The following is a 19,970-nucleotide window of genomic DNA, read 5'->3' on the forward strand; positions in this document are numbered from 1 at the left end:
AATTAAATGGCCTATGCACACCGACAAGGTTAGTGTTGGTACCCACATCCAGTTGTGAATGGTAGTGGGCATTTAAAATGACTCAGTGGGCATCCCATTCTCAGTAATGGTGGATTCCAGCATGAGTGCAAAAAGGAAGGCTGAAGCATGTATAATAATCTTCAGGCAGAATTGGTGCAGGAGGGAGGGCATCAGATTTCTGAGACATTGAGACCTGTTGTGGGGTAGTTGGCACTTCCACATGATGGACAGGTGGCACCTTAGGATGGGGACTAGCATCATTGCAGGGTGGTTTGCTAGTGCTGTTGGGAGGATTTAAATTAAATTGGCAGGGGGTTGGGAACATAAGGGGGAGCTTCGATTGGAGGGAAGCACAACTGGGAACAGTAAGTAGAAAAGTAGTAAACAAAATTTGAAGGCAGACAAGACTAAGGCATATATCAAATAGGATCAGAATGAGTAATAATGAGACAAAGTTAAGGACACTCTATATCTGAATGCATGTAGCATTCACAAGGTAGATGATTTGAAGGCAAAAATAGAGGTAAATGGGTACAATTTAATTGCTATTGGAGATGTAGTTACAGGATAACCAGGACTGGGAACTGGATATTTGTCACTTCGGAAGGATAGGAGGTGGGGTAGCACTATTAAAGGATGGGGTTGGCACATTAGCAAGAGGATCTTGGATTGAAGGAGCAAGATGTAGAATCCGTTTGGGTGGAGTTAAAACAGTAAGGGGCAGTAAACATTGGGAGTTTATAGGCCACCAAACTGTAGTGGTAATGTTGGGCATGGTATAAATCAGGAAATTAGAGCTGCATGTAGCATGGGCAATACAGTAATGAGTTACTTTTCAGTTTACATATAGATTGGGTAAACCTAATTAGCACTAATGCTGTGGAGGATGAATTTCTGGAGCAGTATGTTGAAGAACCGACTCTGGATTGGGCTATTTTAAATTTAGTATTATGTAATGAGAAGGGGCTACTTAATAACCTTGCTGTAAAGGAGCCATTAGGATATAGTGACCACAATTTGCTAGAATCCTACATTAAGTTTGAAAGATATAATTCATTCTGAAACTAGGGTCTTGAATCTGAACAAAGGAAACTATGAAGGTATGGAGGGCAAGTTGGTTATAGTTGACTGGGGAAATACTTGAAAGGATTTGACAGGCAATGGCTAGTATTTAAAGAAGTTTTACAAGGTTTAGAACAAATATACATCCCTTTAAGACACACAATCCATCAAGAAAAGGTGAATCAACTGTGGCTAACAAGTTAAAGATTGCATTTAGGTTAAAAGGAATGGCTTATAAGGTTGCCAGAAAAAGTGGTAAGCCTGAGGATTGGGAGCAAATAAGAATCCAATAAAAAAAGGACCAAGAAACTGAAAGGGAAAAGAGAATATGAATGCTAGCTAGAAACAAAGGTGACTGTAAAAGCTGCTTTAGGTATGTGAAAAGGAAAAGATATTGGCAAGGATGAATGTGGCTCAGTTGTAGGTGAAGACAGTTTGTGGTGGAGAGACTAAACAATTACTTTGTCTTCATGGAGGAAGACAAATCTCCTAGAAATACTAGGGAACCAAGGGACTTGTAAAAATGAGGAATGGGAAGGTGGTGGCATAGTAAAGTCACTAAACTAGTAATCCAGAGACCCAGGCTAGTGCTCTAGGGACATGGGTTCGCATCCCACCAGAGCAGAAATTTGAATTCAATTAATAAATCTAGAATTAAAAGCTAGTCTAATGGTGACCATGAAACCATTGTCCATTGTTCTAAAAACCCATCTAGTTCACTAGTGTCCTTTTTTTTTTTAAGGAAGGAAATCTGTCATCCTTATCTGGTCTGGCCTACATGTGACTCCAGACCCATAGCAATGTGGTTGATTCTTAAAATGCCCTCTGAAATGGCCTAGCAAGCTACCCAGTTCAATGGCAATTGGGGATGGGCAGTAAATGCTGGCCTAGCCAGTGACGCCCGCAAATAAATTTTTTTAAAAAACAAAAAACAAATTACTACCAATAAAGAGGTAGTACTCCAAATTAATTGGATTGAAAGTTGATAAATCTCCTGCACTAAATGAGCTCCATCCCAGAGTATTGAAGGAGGTGGTTGTAGCAATAGTGGATGCATTGGTGGTTATCTTTCAAAATTCTATAAATTCTGGAAGGGTTCCTGCAGACTGGAAAGTAGCAAATGCATTTAAGAAGGGAGTGAGAGAAAACTGAACTACAGACCTGTTAGTTTGATGTCAGTGGTAGGGGAAAATGTTATCTATTTTGAGGGATGCGATAACGACACTTGGAAAATGATTGGGCAGAGACAACATGGATTTATGAAAGGGAAATCTTATTCTACAAACCTGTTGGGGCTTTTTGAGGATGTTACTTGTAGCAAAGATAATGGAGAACCAGTGGGTGTGGTGTATTTGGATTTTCAGAAGGCTTTTGATAAGGTCCACACAGGCGGTTAGTAAACAAAATTAGAGCACATGGAATTGGGGTGATATACTGCTATGGATTGAGAATTGGTTAACAGACAAAGCAGAGTAGGAATAAATGGGTCATTCTCAGGATGACAGGCTGTTACTAGTGTGGTGCCACAATTATTCACAAGCTATATACATGATTTGAATGTGGGGACAAATGTAATATTTCCAAATTTGCCAATGACCCAAAACTATGGGAATGTAAGTTGAGGGGGATGCAAGGAGGCTTTTGGGGGATTTGAACAGGCTGAGTGAATGGGCAAGAACATGGCAGATGAAATATAATGTGAATGTGTGGAGTGATGCCATTTTGTTTTTTCTACCAAAATGCAGAGTATTTCTTGAATGGTGAGGTTGGGAAGCATTGTACAATGTTCAGCAGCATTTGCAACTCCTCAAATACTGATGCAGCAAGACCTGGACAACATCCAGGTTTGGGCTGATGTGTGGCATGAATGTTACTTGCCATGTAAGTGCCAGGCAATGACCATCTCCAACAACAAATCAATCTGGCCATGATACTTTCCCCTTTTGGTAAGCTTATTAGACAGTTTTATAAAGGAAGAATATGCAACATTATGGGGAAAAAGTGGGGGAGTAGCACTAGGCGAAATGTTCATTAGGAGAGCCAGTGCAGACATGATGGGCTGAATGGCCCCCTTCTGCACTAACAATTGATTCTGAAAGGAACCTGGGTGTCCTTGTTTGTCACTGAAAGCTGGTATGCAGGTGCAGCAAGCAATTAGGAAGGCAAATGGTATGTTGGCCTTCATTGCAAAGGGATTTGAGTACAGGAGTAAAGATGTCTTGCTGCAATTGTATTGAGCCTTGGTAAGACTACACCTGTAGTAGTGTACAGTTTTGGTCCCCTTTCCTAAGGAAGGATATACTCTCCTCAGAGTGCAATGGAGGTTCACCAGACTAATCCCTGGGATGGCAGGATTGTCTATTGAGAGATTGCAGAAACTGGTCCTATAGGTTCTAGAGTTTTGAAGAATAAGGGGTGAATCTTACAAAATTGTTACAGGGCATGTCGGGGTAGATGTGGACAGGATGTTTCCTGAGTGTAGAACGGGGGGATGCAGTCTCAGAATAAGGGGCAGGCTGTTTAAAACTCAGATGAGGAGAAATTTCTTTATGTAGTGTGGTGAATCTGGAATTCTCTACCCGCGGAGGGCTGGAGAAGCTCAAACATTAAGCATGTTCAAGACCGAAATCAATAGATTTCTGGATACTAATGACATCAAGGGATATGGGGATAGTGGGGGAAAAATGGCAGCGGTAGATGATCAGCCATGGTCTGTTTGAATGTCAGCAGGCTTGATGGGCTGAATGGCTATATGAATGGCTTGTATTTATGTTTCTTTTTTTTTTTCTTTTGGGCCTCCTTATCTCGAGAGACAATGGATACGCGCCTGGAGGTGGTCAGTGGTTTGTGAAGCAGCGCCTGGAGTGGCTATAAAGGCCAATTCTGGAGTGACAGGCTCTTCCACAGGTGCTGCAGAGAAATTTGTTTGTTGGGGCTGTTGCACAGTTGGCTCTCCCCTTGCGCCTCTGTCTTTTTTCCTGCCAACTACTAAGTCTCTTCGACTCGCCACAATTTAGCCCTGTCTTTATGGCTGCCCGCCAGCTCTGGCGAATGCTGGCAACTGACTCCCACGACTTGTGATCAATGTCACACGATTTCATGTCGCGTTTGCAGACGTCTTTATAACGGAGACATGGACGGCCGGTGGGTCTGATACCAGTGGCGAGCTCGCTGTACAATGTGTCTTTGGGGATCCTGCCATCTTCCATGCGGCTCACATGGCCAAGCCATCTCAAGCGCCGCTGACTCAGTAGTGTGTATAAGCTGGGGATGTTGGCCGCTTCAAGGACTTCTGTGTTGGAGATATAGTCCTGCCACCTGATGCCAAGTATTCTCCGAAGGCAGCGAAGATGGAATGAATTGAGACGTCGCTCTTGGCTGGCATACGTTGTCCAGGCCTCGCTGCCGTAGAGCAAGGTACTGAGGACACAGGCCTGATACACTCGGACTTTTGTGTTCCGTGTCAGTGCGCCATTTTCCCACACTCTCTTGGCCAGTCTGAACATAGCAGTGGAAGCCTTACCCATGCGCTTGTTGATTTCTGCATCTAGAGACAGGTTACTGGTGATAGTTGAGCCTAGGTAGGTGAACTCTTGAACCACTTCCAGAGCGTGGTCGCCAATATTGATGGATGGAGCATTTCTGACATCCTGCCCCATGATGTTTGTTTTCTTGAGGCTGATGGTTAGGCCAAATTCATTGCAGGCAGACGCAAACCTGTCGATGAGACTCTGCAGGCATTCTTCAGTGTGAGATGTTAAAGCAGCATCGTCAGCAAAGAGGAGTTCTCTGATGAGGACTTTCCGTACTTTGGACTTCGCTCTTAGACGGGCAAGGTTGAACAACCTGCCCCCTGATCTTGTGTGGAGGAAAATTCCTTCTTCAGAGGATTTGAACGCATGTGAAAGCAGCAGGGAGAAGAAAATCCCAAAAAGTGTGGGTGCGAGAACACAGCCCTGTTTCACACCACTCAGGATAGGAAAGGGCTCTGATGAGGAGCCACCATGTTGAATTGTGCCTTTCATATTGTCATGGAATGAGGTGATGATACTTAGTAGCTTTGGTGGACATCCGATCTTTTCTAGTAGTCTGAAGAGACCACGTCTGCTGACGAGGTCAAAGGCTTTGGTGAGATCAATGAAAGCAATGTAGAGGGGCATCTGTTGTTCACGGCATTTCTCCTGTATCTGACGAAGGGAGAACAGCATGTCAATAGTCGATCTCTCTGCACGAAAGCCACACTGTGCCTCAGGGTAGACGCGCTCGGCCAGCTTCTGGAGCCTGTTCAGAGCGACTCGAGCAAAGACTTTCCCCACTATGCTGAGCAGGGAGATTCCACGGTAGTTGTTGCAGTCACCGCGGTCACCTTTGTTTTTATAGAGGGTGATGATGTTGGCATCGCGCATGTCCTGGGGTACTGCTCCCTCGTCCCAGCACAGGCATAGCAGTTCATGTAGTGCTGAGAGTATAGCAGGCTTGGCACTCTTGATTATTTCAGGGGTAATGCTGTCCTTCCCAGGGGCTTTTCCGCTGGCTAGGGAATCAATGGCATCACTGAGTTCCGATTTGGTTGGCTGTATGTCCAGCTCATCCATGACTGGTAGAGGCTGGGCTGCATTGAGGGCAGTCTCAGTGACAGCATTCTCCCTGGAGTACAGTTCTAGGTAGTGCTCAACCCAGCGGTCCATCTGTTTGCGTTGGTCAGTGATTATGTCCCCCGATTTAGATTTGAGGGGGGTGATCTTCTTGATGGTTGGCCCAAGAGCTCTCTTCATGCCATCATACATTCCTCTGATGTTTCCGGTGTCTGAGGCCAGCTGAATATGACTGCATAGGTGTTGCCAGTAGTCGTTTGCGCAACGCCTAGCTGTTCTTTGTGCAGTACTTCTGGCTGCTTTAAGTGCTGCGGATGTTAAATCGCTGGGGGCTTTCTTGTAGTTCAAAAGTGCAATGCGCTTAGTGGCTATGACAGGTTCCAGCTCTTCATTATGAGATTGAAACCAGTCTGCATTTCTCTTCGCACTTTTGCCGTAGGTGGTCAAAGCTGACTCATAGATGGCGTCTCTGATGTGGGCCCACTTGGTCTCAGCATCCCCTGTGGGAGTGTTTTGAAGGGCTGTTACAAGTGAATTTAGAAATTTTTGTAACAGCTGTGGGTGAGAAATTCTGCTCGTGTTGATGCGCGGGTGGCCCTTCTGCTTGGAATGATGCAACTTCTTTGGTCTGAGTCTAACCTTGCTGCACACCAGGGAGTGGTCGGTGTCGCAGTCCGCACTGTGGAAGCTGCGTGTGATTTGAACACTGTTTAAGGCGGCTCGCCTTGTGACAATGAGGTCTAGCTGGTGCCAACGACGTGATCTTGGGTGCCTCCATGAAACCTGGTGACAGGGTTTAGTGTGAAAGAACGAGTTGGTGATGCAGAGGTTATGATAGGTACACAACTCAAGCAGTCTCTGCCCGTTCTCATTCATCCTTCCAACGCCATAGCGCCCAAGGCAGGAGGGCCATGAGTCATGGTCGGCCCCAACCCTGGCATTAAAGTCCCCCAGCAGGAATAGGTGTTCGGTGTTGGGGATGCTGCTAATGATGTTATGGAGTTGTTCATAGAACTGGTCTTTAGCTTCAGGTGCGGAACAGAGTGTTGGAGCATAGATGCTGAGTAGGTGTACTGGACCAGAGGTGGTGAGCAGTCGGATGGACAGTATGCGTTCCGAGCCATTTGAGGGAGGCTCTATCATGCTGAGCAAGGAGTTTCTGATGGCGAAGCCCACTCCATGCTGTCTTGGTTCTTCAGGATCCCTGCCCTGCCAGAAGAAGGTGTAGTCTTGCTCTGCTAGAGAGCCACTCGCGGGGAGGCGAGTCTCCTGAAGTGCTGCAATGTCCACATTGAGTCTACTGAGCTCGTTGTTAATGATGGCGGTCTTCCGAGAATCGTTGATTTGTGTAAGGTCTTCCGACAGGCCAGGACACATAGTTCTGACGTTCCAGCTTGCAAAGCGAAGGGCTAGTGCCTTTTAATGTAATAAACCATTGCAAGATGTTTAACAAGTGTTATAAAGCAAAATTAGTTTTGAGCCACATAAGGCAATATTAGGGCAGATGGCCAACAGCTTGGTCAAGTGAGTTGAGGAGCATGTTGAAGGAAAGAAGTGGAGAGGTTTGGGGAGGGTATTCCAGAGCTTGGGGCTTAAGCAGCTGAAGACATGGCTGCCAATGTTGGAACAATGAAAATCTGGGGTGCTAAAAGACTTAGATGACTGCAAGTATCTTGTGGGGCTGCAGGAGATGACAGATGAAGTGGTGAGACTATGGCAGAATTTGAAAATGATTTTGTAAAATCAGTGCTTGCCCAGGACCAATGTAGTTCAGTAAGTATGGGGTCATAAATGAATGGGACTTTAAGTAAGGACTTAGGTCTGAGTTTTGCATGACCTCAAGCTTATGGAAGGTAGAATAAGGGAGGCCAGCCTGAAATGCATTAGAAGTCATCTAGAGGTAACCAAGGCATGAATGAGGGTTTCAGCAGCTGATGAGCTAAGAAAGTGAAGACTGGTGATCCTGCAGTGCAAATGGGTAGTTTTAGTGATGGCATGGATATGTGGTCAGAAGCTCATGGCCCTTCCACTAGAAGGGCAAGGGCAGCAGATGCATGGGAACAGCACCAGCTGTAGGTTCCCCTCCAAGTCACAGACCATCCTGACTTGGAATTGTGGTACCTTAGTTGCTGGATCAAAATCCTGGAACTCTCTCCCTAACAGTACTGTGGGTGCACTACACCAGAAGGACTGCAGCAGTTCAAGAAGGCAGCTCACCACCTTGTGTATTTGGGGATAGGCAACAAATGTCATTTAAGTGATGCCTACATCCCATGAAATGAATTTTTTTTTAAAAACTCGTCCACCAAATGCCACCAAGGTTGTGAATAGACTGGTTTAGTTTCAGACAGTTGTCGGCAAAAGGCGTGGAATTGGTAGCTAGGGAAGTTATTGAGTGGGGAAGGAAATCTGCTGTCCTTACCTGATCTGGCCTACATGTGACTCCAGACTCTCAGCAGTGTGGTTGACCCTTAACTGCCCTCTGAAATGGCCTAGCAAGCCACTTGGTTGTTGAGGGCAATTAGGGATGGGGGGAAAAAAAAATGTTGGCCTTGCCTGTGATGCCCACATCCCATGAAAGAATGGAAAAAAAAAACTCTCCTCTTTTACCCTATCCAATACCTATATTCTCCACTTCTTATATTTTGTCTGATTCCTCTTCCTTTCGTAAGGGAGGAAATTTTTGCTCATCCAGGACTGGATGTCTGGATAATCATCCCTCATTGAGGGGGCAGCATGCAGATGAGGAATAGGGGTCCAAGGATCCTTGGGTGACGCAAAAGATAACTGAGCAGGGAGAGAAGCCAAGTTGTACTCTGGCTATGATTCAAGAATGGAACCAGGTAAGTGCATTCCAGCCAGCTGGGCGATGAAGTGTTGGAGGATGGTGTGGTCAACTATGTCAAATACTGCAGACAGGTCAAAGGACGAGGAGCGATAGTTTACCTAGTGGATTATCCATCTGCCTCCTGAGATCCTTGCCATCCTCAACTGTCTTCAGCCAATTTGAATTGCTCCACATGATATCAAGAAATTGCTGAAGGCACTGGATACATCAAAGGCTATGGGCTCTGACAGCCTCCTAGCTGTAGCACTGAAGACTTACTCCAGAGCTAGCTGCCCCCTCTAGCCAAGCTGTTTCAGTACAGCTGCAACATTGGCATCTAACTGACAATGTGAAAAATTGCCTAGGTATGGCCTGCCTGCCAAAAACAGGACAAATCCAATCCAGTTAATTACTACCCATCACTCTTCTTTCAATCATCAATAAGGTGATAGCACTGTCGACATGTTCCATCAAGTGGCACCTCTCTCCAATAACCTGCTCATTCTTCAGTTTGACTTTTGGCAGAACCGCTCTACTCCAGATCTCATTTCACCTTAATCAAAAATTGTAAGAGGTGAATTCCAGAAGTGAAGTGAGTGACTGCCCTTGACATCAAGGCAGCATTTGACAGTATGGCATCAGAGACCTTGTAAAACTGAAGTCAGTGGGAATTGGGGGAAAACTCTACTAGCTGGAATTGTATCAAGCACAAAGGAAGATGGTTGGTTGTTGAGGCCAATCATTTCATCCTAGCATGTTGCTGCAAGAGCTCCTCAGGCTAGTTCCTTAGGCCCAACCGTCTTCAGCTGCTTCATTCATGACCTTCCCTCCAACATTCAGAAGTGGAGCCATTCAATTCCATTCCCAACTTGAGATAATGCAACAGTTTGTGCCTACTTGCAGCAAGATCTGGGTAACATCTGTGCTTTGACTGCTAAGTGTCAAGTAACATTCATGTCACAATGATTATCTCCTCCATTGTTTAATTCCCTCACCATTGAGCAGAAACTTAACGGAGCAGCCACAAAATTGTGGCTACAAGAGCAGCTCAAAGGGTGGGTATTCTGCAGTGGGTGACTCTCTACTTGACTGCAATGCCTTTCCACTGCCTAAAAGACACTAATCAGATGTGATGAATACTCGACAACTCCAATAAGAAGCTTGACATCATCCAGGACAAAGCAATTCACTTGATACCCTAAATATCACCTTAACCATTTGTTCCCTCACCACTGGCACAATGTGGCTGCATTCTGCCTTCTACATACTACAGTAACTCAAACCCACAACCCCTACTGCCTAAAAGGATAATTGCAGGTGCATGAGAATGTCACCACTTGCAAATCTCAACCATCCTTATCTGGAAAAATATTGCTGTTCCTTCATCTGTCAGAATCCTAGAACTCCCTTCCTATCAGCACTGTGTACCTACACCACACTAGAGCAGTTCACGAAGGTGGCAGACCACTACCTTCGAGAGGGCAATTGGAGATGGGCAATAAATGCTGGCCTTGCCAGCAACATGCACATCCCATGAATGATCATTTTAAAAATCCACTTTATAAATCAAGTACAGAAACTAGTTATAAACCTGAGTAAAACACTGGTCTAATCTTGATTGAAGCATTGTGCCCAATTCTGGTTACTGCACTTTAGGAAGGAAGTGGAGGCTTTATAGAGTGAGCAGAAAAGATGTGCTGGGATGAGGGGCTTCCGATATGTGGATAGATTGTGGATGAGCTACAGTTGCTGTCCTTCAAACAGAAGGTTGAGATTGAGGTGCTCAAAATCCTGAGGGCTAGAGCAGATAGACTTCCCATTGACAGAAGGGTCAAGAACCGGGGACACAGATTTAAGGTGATTTGGTTCTTTTGTCAAGGGTGATGAGGTTAAAAATTTATATAGTGAGTAGTTATGATCTAGAATGCACTACCTGAAAAGGTGAAGGCAGAGTCAATTGTGGCTTTCAAAGGGAAATTAGATGGTCCATTTTTTTAAAGGGTGGGGGTGGGAAATCGCAGGTCTATGGGGGAAGTGGGACTATCCAGATTGCTCTTGCAAAGAGTTAGCACAGACAAATTGGCTGCATTCTGTGCTTCCAGCCCATCATTGCCTTGATGTCTATTAAAGGTGATATGTAAATAAGCTTGATGAGTATACTATTGTCGCCTTTGCAGTGTGTTCTCAAACCTTCACATTTGGCTTTCAATAACCTGTAATTACCAGTTCTATGTCTAACTTGATCACCATTAAGAACTCCTGAATTAAGTATTTAAAAAAAAATCTAGCAGTCTTGAATTTCATGTCTAGTTTTCAATAAAAGCAGACTTTCTTTACCTGGTAGTTTTTCAAGTGAATAATCTGATCTTATTTTTCTTGCCTTTTACTAGCATGAGTTTGGATTTCGATGAAAACACTTGCTTCAATCAAGGTTCTAAAATAATGGATGAACAATGTGACCCACTAGCACCAGCAGACACCACAGGGAGGACATCAATTCTTCGAATATCTCAGAAGGAAAATTTCCCTCCCAAAGGATCAGTAAAAATGTCAAAGGTAGACATTGGTTAAGAACTTATCAGAATGGTTAGCACAGAAGGAGGCTGTTATGTCCATGCTGGTTCTCTGCTAGAATAACAGTTAGTCCCCAATCTCCTGACCTTCCCTGTAGCCCTGCCACTTTTTTCTGCTTAGGTGCTTATCCAATTTTGTTTTGAAAGCCCTGATTTTTGTATCTGCCTCCACCATACTGAGGCTGTGGATTCCAGATCCTGACTACTCCACTGTAACTAATGTTTTGGTACAGTACACGTTTTCTGAAGTTGGAGCTACACACTTTAAGACTGAACCTTTCAACATTTTTTTAAAAACCCTACCAAAATAACATGTTTTAAATCCATGCAGTCACCGTCAGAACATTTAGCAGTAGAAGCATCACATTGTCATCTTGACATTTTCAATGCACCAAAAGTTTCACCCATTAAGTCTGAGATTGGACCCCTGCTCCCAAGTTAGGATTACAGTAACTTGGATTTTTAATAGTACTGGGCTGGCAGCCCAAATTGAGTTCAGATCCAACCATTGCAGCTGTGGGAGAATTCTACATCTATAGAAGGGTTTAGCTTCAACGTGAACTGCATAGTGATTCTGGTCCCAAATTCAAGCTCCAGACTCTACATGTCAATTCTGTTTAAATATGTATGCCCCAAATCTGTGTTAAATTAAATACAGATCTGTATTAAATCTGTATGCCCCCAAAAAATGAAGATATGGAAGATAGAGGACAAAATACTAAGTAGGTGAACCTGTACTTCCCCTTTTTATACTCTTGATGCTAAAGTCCAACCTGAACCTGTCTGGGTGGGGAAAATGGTCAGGCTCACTACTCTGTGCACTCAGTATTCTTTTAAGTTTATTGTGATAATGATAACTTACAAACGTCAGTACCCTACTCCCTTCAAGTTCAATCAATACTCAAACACTGTTGCATAATTTCTGAACTGCACTTTTCTGTGTTTCCATTTGTGCGGATCAATCCTGCCCATGGTTACCTAGCAAGTTGTTGCTCTTGTCCTTGAATGCATGTTTCTTAGTACAAAAATCACAACCATGATCATGATTGATGCAAACCCCTCCCACTTTTGATTGTAACTTCATAAATCTTGCAACAGTCCTACATCTTTAATAGTCCATTAACATATGCTGGTGTTTTGATAAGCAAGATTCTGGTTTCTTCGCATCAGAATGAATTTTGCCCTAACAGTTTTTGGGATTAGTATTTCCAGACAGACTGGAACTCTTGGCTCGTTAGCTTAAGTGCTGTTTAGAGTTTGGCTACATCCATTCAATGGTTGACATAAGTCACTTAAACCTGGATATATACATACCATTGTGTTTGATTGCATCAGCTATCCCTTGACTAGTATATTCAGTCAATTGTGTCATCTCCATTCCTGACTTGTCTTCAATCCTGTTGGTTCCTGGGATATGAAATTTGGTCCATTTCTGGTGATTGTCAATATACAAACTGCCTTTGCAGTACAGCAGCTTGATTCTTTTTAATGTCCATTTTACTTTAAGTTAAATACATTCTTGCTGCAGGACTGGCTACAGAACTCTACTCCCCAAAAGACTGATCCTCTGGAGTCAGGACATCAGTCACCTTTTAACCCATCTTCTGTTCTTTGCTGAGCCAAGACCTTGCTTGTTAACTTTTTCTATCTCTTCTTCTGTCTTTTCTCTGCCATCGCCAGACATAGTAAATAAATCACAATTATAAATTGGATTATGACCAGCACAAGACCTGAACTTCAGGTTCAAGTAGATCTAGATCAGAGCCAAATTTTATTAGCAAATTCTTCCACCTTCAAATAAGAGTGTGGGTCTGATGCATTGAGAGTTTCCTTTACTTGGTGTAAGGGTTGTAGGATCCTATCTCCTCTTGATACATGAGCAGGCTCAATGTGGAAGGTTGGTTGTATAACTGGGCATATCAAATTATTCCCATAAGTAGAAGATATTACAGTTGCACTTGCACAATATGTTCCATTCCCCCTAAGCAGTTAACAATTCCATGTTCTCTGGATGTAGATTGTACCATGCAATTTGCCCTCTTCCCTGAGAATCCACATGTGGATGCTTCATGGTCATGCAGTCTGTAGGGACAAATTACTACTGTCTTTCACATGCTGACACCCCACCAGGTCTCTGGGAATCCCCTATCCACTCCACTTGCAGAGGCATTATAGGCTACATAAGGATGCAGTTCTGCACTTAACCTTCCCAACCTAGATCTTCCTGTGCAGGTGTGAGCAGTGCAATGTCTGTAGCATTCTGTAATTTGGGTATTGTGCATATTACCATCCCTGAGTGACTCCAAGCTACATTTTTTTTTTTATGCATTTGTCTCCCTTCCTTTACTTCTGTTCTAACAAAGCTAATTTTTGGTATCATGTTGCCCCTTTTCAGAGCTGTTACTGTCAAATACATTTCCTTAGAATATTTTTCAGCTTCAGCTGTTTTTTTTTCTTCCCAGTAGGTGACCATCTAAAACCAATCTAGTTCAGAGGTCATGCTTTTGTACCACACAATTCCCAAGAGAAGTGTTAACATTTTTTTTTCCCCCTTTCTGGGTTAAAGGTTCTCTGCATTGGCCCCTACTACACTATCCAGGCTGTGCAGATCCAGTTAACTTTTTTTTTATTCGTTCATGGGATGTGGGCATTGCTGGCTAGGACAGTGTGTATTCCCCCTTGAGAAGGTAGTGGTGAGCTACTGCCTTGAACTCCTGCAGTCCTGGGTATAGGTACACCCACAGTGCTGTTAGGAAGGGAGTTCCAGGATTTTGACCCAGCGACAGTGAAGGAATGGCAATATAGTTCCAAGACAGGATGGTGTGTGGCTTGGAGGGAAACTTGCAGGTGATCCTGTTCCCATGCAACTGCTGCCTTTGTCCTTCTAGGTGGTAGAGGTCGTGGGTTTGGAAGGTGCTGCCTAAGGAGCCTTGGTTCATTGCTGCAGGGCATCTTGCAGATAATACACACTGCTGCCACTGTGCATCAGTGGTGGAGGGAGTGAATGTTTGCAGATGGGGTGCCAATCAAGTGGGCTGCTTTGTCGTGATGGTGTCGAGCTTCTTGAATATTGGAGCTGCACCCATCCAGGCAAGTGGAGAGTATTCCATCACACTCCTGACTTGTGCCTTGTCGATAGTGGACAGGTTTTGGAGAGTCAGGAGGTGAGTTACTCACTGCAGGATTCCTAGCCTCTGACCTCCCCTTGTAGCCATGGTATTTATATGGCTATTCCAGTTCAGTTTCTGGTCAATGGGTACCCCTAGGAGAATATTTGTTTGTGGGGATTCAGCAATTGTAATGCCATTGAATATCAAGGAGATGGTTAGCTTCTCTCTTGTTGGAGCTGGTCCTGGCCTGCCACTTGAGGCGCAAGTGTTATTGCCACTTATCAGCCCAAGCCTGGATATTGTCCAGGTATTGCTGCATTTCTGTATGGACTGCATCAGTATCTGAGGAGTCACGAATGGTGCTGAACATTGTACAATCAACAGTGAACTTCTGACCATCTGATTAAAGGAAGGTCATTGATGAAGCAGCTGAAGATGGTTGGGCCTAGGACACTACCCTGAGGAACTCCTGCAGTGAAGTCCTGGAGCTCAGATGATTGACCTCCAACAACCTCAACCATCTTCCTTTGCACTAGGTGTGACTCCAACCAGCAGAGTTTTCCCCTGATTTCTCAGCGACTCAAGTTTTGCTAGGGCTCCTTGATGCCACACTCTGTCAAATGCTGCGTTGTTAAGGCCAGTCGCACTCACCTCACCTCTTGACTTTAGCTCTTGCCCATGTTTGAACCAATGCTGTAATGAGGTCAGGAGTTGAGTGGCCATGGCAGAACCCAAACTGAGCAGCAGTGAGCAGGTTATTGCTAAGCAAGTGCTGCTTGATAGCACTGTCAACAACACCTTCCATCACCTTTACTGATTACCGTAAGTAGACTGGGGCGGCAATTGGCCGCATTGGACTTGTCCTGCTTTTTGTGTACAGGACATACCTGGGAAATTTTCTACATCAGGTAGATGCCAGTGTAGCTGTACTGGAACAGCTTGGCTTGGGGAGCGGCAGGTTCTGGAGCACAGGTCTTCAGTACTATTGCCAGAATGTTGTCAGTGCTTCCAGTCATTTCTTTATCACGTGGAGTAAATTGGATTGGCTGAAGACTGACATCTGTGATGCTGGGGACTTCAGGTGGAGGCAGAGATGGATTATCCATTTGGCACTCCTGGCTGAAGATTGTTGCAAATGCTTTAGCCTTATTTTTTTGCACCATGCAGGGCTACCCCATCATTGAGGATGGGGATATTTGTGGAGCCACTGCTTCCAGTTGTTTAATTGTCCATCACCATTCATGGCTGGATGTGGCAGGACTGCAGAGCTTTGATCTAATCTTCGTTATGGGGTTTCTTACCCTGTTTGGCATGCAACTGGTCCTGTGTTGTAACTTAAGGTATGCCTGGTGCTGCTCATGGCATTCCCTCCTGCACTCTTCTTTGAACCAGGGTTGGTTCCCTGATTTGATAGTGTGGGATATGCTGGGCCATGAGGTTACAGATTGTGGTTGAATACAATTCTGCTGATGGCCCACAGTGCCTTATGGATGCCCAGTTTTGAGTTGCGAGATCTGTTCAAAATGTATCCCATTTAGCACCGTGGTAGTACCACACATGATGGAGACTATCCTCAATGTGAAGATGGGACTTGGTCTCCACAAGGACTGTGCGGTGGTCACTCCTACCAATGCTGTCATGGACAGATGCATCTGGTGGCAGGCAGATTGGTGAGGACAAGGTCAAGTATGTTTTTCTCTTGGTTCCCTCACCACCTGCTGCAGACCCAGCCTAGCAGCTATGTCCTTTAGGACTCTGCTGGCTTGGTCAGTCATGGTGCTACTCCACCACTCTTGGTGATGGACATTGAAGTCCTCCACCTATAGTACATTCTGCATCTTTTCCAACCTCTGCTGGTTAAATAGCAACTTATTTAGAGTTATAGGGCTAGCATCTGCTGGGCACTCGCTCTTTCTGTTTGCACCTCCTGTTTTGAGGGGCTGGGACTGATGCTGGTCCTTGTGGCTCTAATCGCAACATACTGAAGGCTACCAATGACCAGTAACTGAACTGGACCAGCCACATAAATGCTGTGGCTACAAGAGCAGGTCAAGAGGCTGGGATTTCTGTGGTGAGTGACTCTCCTGACTCCCCTATGCCTGTCCATCTACAAGGCAGATGTCAGGAGTGTGATAGAATACCCTCCACTTGCCTGAATAGGCGCAGCTCCAACACTAAGCTTGCCACCATCCGCCATCTTCAACATTCACTCCCTTCACCACTGACACACTCTGGCAGTGTGTCCCATCTAAAAGATGCACTGTAGCAACTCACCAAGGCTGCCAAACATGTGACCGCTACCACCTGGAAAGAAAAGGGCAGCAGATGCGTGGTAACACCCACCACCTGCAAGTTCTCCTCCATGCCATGCACCACCCTGACTTGGAACTGTGTCACTGTTCCTTCACAGTCACGGAGTCAAAATCCTGGAACTCTTATCCCAACAGCACTGTTGGTGTACCTACACGCAAAAGACTGCAGCAGTTCAAGGCAGCTCCACCCCCACTTTCTCGAGGGTAATTAATCCCTAGCTAGCGATGCCCAAGTCACATGAACAAAGAAAAAAATGGCACAAGTATACCCTCATCCATGTACACCATTTTATCATACTCATAACAGTCCCTTCTGCTCTGTCTTTTGGGGTTTATACAGTTTCATTTGATGTGGGACCATTTTTACCTTGGCTAGTTGTACTGCATATAACACTGGGCTCTTTTTTCCAAATTGCTAGAAGCTGTCAGTGAATTAAGAATAAACATAGAATCTGAATAGATGGTATATGGTGGTGGGAACTTGGTTGGGTGGGTTACTGTATATTCTGCAGCAGCCAACTCTGCTTGCTGTGCAATCAGGTGATTGGTAATTTCAGTGACACGGCTATCTCATTGCTCTGATTCCATATCCTATCTGCATTTCTCCTTTTTTGAGAAACTGGATCCATCTACAAAGATGTATCTCCCCTGTGGGTGAATACTCTCTTTAAGCCCTCCTTCTATTTCTCATGTTTTCCCATGCACCCCATATTTACTGCAAGGATCAGGTGATTCAGTAGTTCCACCTTCAGATCATATGACCCCCAATAATGGTCCATCTAATAGGGCTGGACACTGTCCCTTTTAATTTTATCCAACAAATAACTTTGGCGTATGTCCTGTTGGGGTTATTGTGGCAGTTCCTGTAAATACAGCAAATTGCTTAACTGCCTAATAGGTTGCTAAAAGATGGCTCTCTGCCATTTCTACCAGTTAATGTCTAATTAGCGTACACTACTGGTCTAAATTTCCCATGGGCTGTAATTACTACTGCAATTAAACTAACTTCTTTGGCTGTGCACTGTTGCCAGAAATTTCACAAACTCTGTTCCCAAAGCTGGGGCTGTTTGCCGCTTTTCCTTAAGTGTGTGAAAAGCCCCCTCATTCCTCTGCTCATTCCCATTTCGCTGACTTTCATGTTGGTGTACAATAGTCTAACTACACCTACATAATTTTCCATAAATTTGCAGCAATGTCCAATCAGTCCTAAAAATGTTGTTGAAACCAAACATCCCCTGATTTTTGTACTGCCTTCCTTTTTGCCTCATCTAGGCCTCTGTCTCCCAGTCTCCTATGTAAGCTCCAAAAGTTGTACATACTTTTGCCCTGTCTGGGATTTTTTTGTTTACCTTCAACTTGTATTGCATGAAGACCTGCAACAACTCCGTTTGTGTAAATAGTAACAAATTATCCACATACTGGATCAGCTTCTCCCTGCCAGAAAACCCTTCTAAATATGTAGCCATTTGCTGATCTAATTTAGACAGGCTACTGTGAAATCTTTGTGGCAGACATGTCCATGTGTACTGCTGTCCCCTTTAAAAGTTAAGACAAATTTGTACTGATCTTTCCTCATTGAAATAGACCTAAACCCATTAGAAATATCCAATAGTGTATACTTTCACAGAACTTGCCACTCAAATCTGCAATAGCAGCAACCATTGGGGCACGTGCTGGAATGTTCTGTATAATACCTGTAAACATCCTCTATGATCCATCTGATTTTCTTAATAGGCCAAATCAGTGAATTTGTGTTGCCAGAAGTCTTGAGACCCCTTGATCCACGAGGGACTTTACTGCCATGGAAACTGTAGTCCCTGTGTGGTGGCTTTCATAGGTTCTCCTTCTGCTACTACCTTGACTCCTGGTATTCTCTCAGTTTGTGTTGGGTGAACACTCCCTTCTACTGCTGTATAATGGCTTCCCTCTACTCCAAACTTTTTTCATTAATGCCTCCCTATCCTATACCCTCTCTTCTGAAACCACACCTTTCCTTGCCCATCCAGCAGAATGCACTGTTCATTCTCCTTCCATAAACCATGATTAACTAGATCTATCACAGCATTTTTTTATTCATTCATGGGATGTGGGCGTCACTGGCTAGGCTAGCATTAATTGCTTATGAGAATGTGGTGGTGAGCTGCCTTCTTGAACCGCTGCAGTCCTTGGTGTAGGTCCACCCACAGTGCTATTAAGAAGGGAGTTCCAGGATTTTGACCCAGCGACAGTGAAGGAATGGTGATATATACGGAGATGAGGAGAAATTCTTTGAGGGTCATGAGTCTTTGGAACTCTCCCTCAAAAGGCAGTGGAAGCAGAGTCTTTGAATATTTTTACGGCAGAGGTTTCTTGATGAGCAAGGGAGTGGAAAGGTTATCGGGGGTAGGTGGAAATGTGGAGTTAACAGTTCAACCATGAACTTATTGAATGGTGGTGCAGGCTTGAGGGGCCAAGTGGCCTATTCCTGCTCCTAATTCATATGTTTGGATAGTTCCAAGCCATGATGGTGTGTGGCTTGGAGAGGAACTTGCAGGTGGTCTTCCCATGCATCAGCTGCCCTTGTCCTCCTTGGTGGTAGAGGTCACAGGTTTGGAAGTACTGTTGAAGGAGCCTTGGTGTGTTGCTGCAGTTCATCTTGTATATGGTATACACTGCTGCCACTATCGGTGGAGGGAGTGAATGTTGAAGGTGGTGGATGGGGCACTAATCAAGCAGGCTGCCTTATCCAGGATGGCATTGAGCTTCTTGTGTTGTTGGAGCTGTACCTGTCCAGGGAAGTGGAGAGTATTCCATCACACTCCTGACTTGTCTTGTAGATGGTGGTCAGGCATTGAAGTTAGGTGAGTTCCTTGCTGCATAAATTCCAGTCTCTGACCTGTTGTAGCCACAATATTTGTGCCTGGTCCGATTCCATTACTGGTCAATGGTAACCCCCCAGGATGTTAATGGGGATTCAGATGGTAATGCCATTGAGCATTGGGGAGATGGTTAGACTCTCTCTCTTGTTTGAGATGGTCATTGTCTGGCACTTGTGTGGCAGAAATGTTCCTTGCAATTTAGCAGCCCAAGCCTGGGTTTTGTCCAGGTCTTGCTACATCTGGACATGGGCTGCATGGTATCTGAGGAGTCATGATTGGTGCTGAACGTTGTGCATTCATCAGTGAACATCCCACTTCCTCCTTTATGATGGAGGGAAGGTCACTGATGAACCAGCTGAAGATGGTTGAGCCTAGGACACTACCCTGAGGAACTCCTGCAGTGATGTCCTGGAGCTCAGATGATTGACCTCCAACAATCACAACCATCTTCCTTTGTGCTAGGTATGACTTCAACCAGCAGAAAGTTCCCCCTGATTCCCATTGGCTCCAGTTTTGCTGGGACTTCTTGATGCCGTACTCTGTCGAATGCTGCCTTGATGTCAAGGGCATACACTCGCCTCGCCACTACACCACCACCTCCACAATAAGGGG

General features: G+C 44.7%; 1 protein-coding gene across 3 annotated transcripts in view; it reads left to right on the forward strand.

The window, feature by feature from the left end:
- tacc3 (transforming, acidic coiled-coil containing protein 3) overlaps positions 1–19,970 on the forward strand; it is an 84,368-nt gene that overhangs the window by 17,777 nt on the left and 46,621 nt on the right. For all 3 annotated transcript variants that reach the window (XM_068029667.1, XM_068029672.1, XM_068029681.1), the window contains exon 2: positions 10,896–11,061. In XM_068029667.1, coding sequence (XP_067885768.1) covers positions 10,897–11,061 — 165 coding nt within the window. In that variant the 5' untranslated portion in view covers position 10,896. The remainder of the gene's footprint in view (positions 1–10,895; positions 11,062–19,970) is intronic.

The sequence above is a fragment of the Heterodontus francisci genome, chromosome 1 (genome assembly GCF_036365525.1).
Source record: "Heterodontus francisci isolate sHetFra1 chromosome 1, sHetFra1.hap1, whole genome shotgun sequence".
NCBI classification, from domain to species: Eukaryota; Metazoa; Chordata; class Chondrichthyes; order Heterodontiformes; family Heterodontidae; genus Heterodontus; species Heterodontus francisci.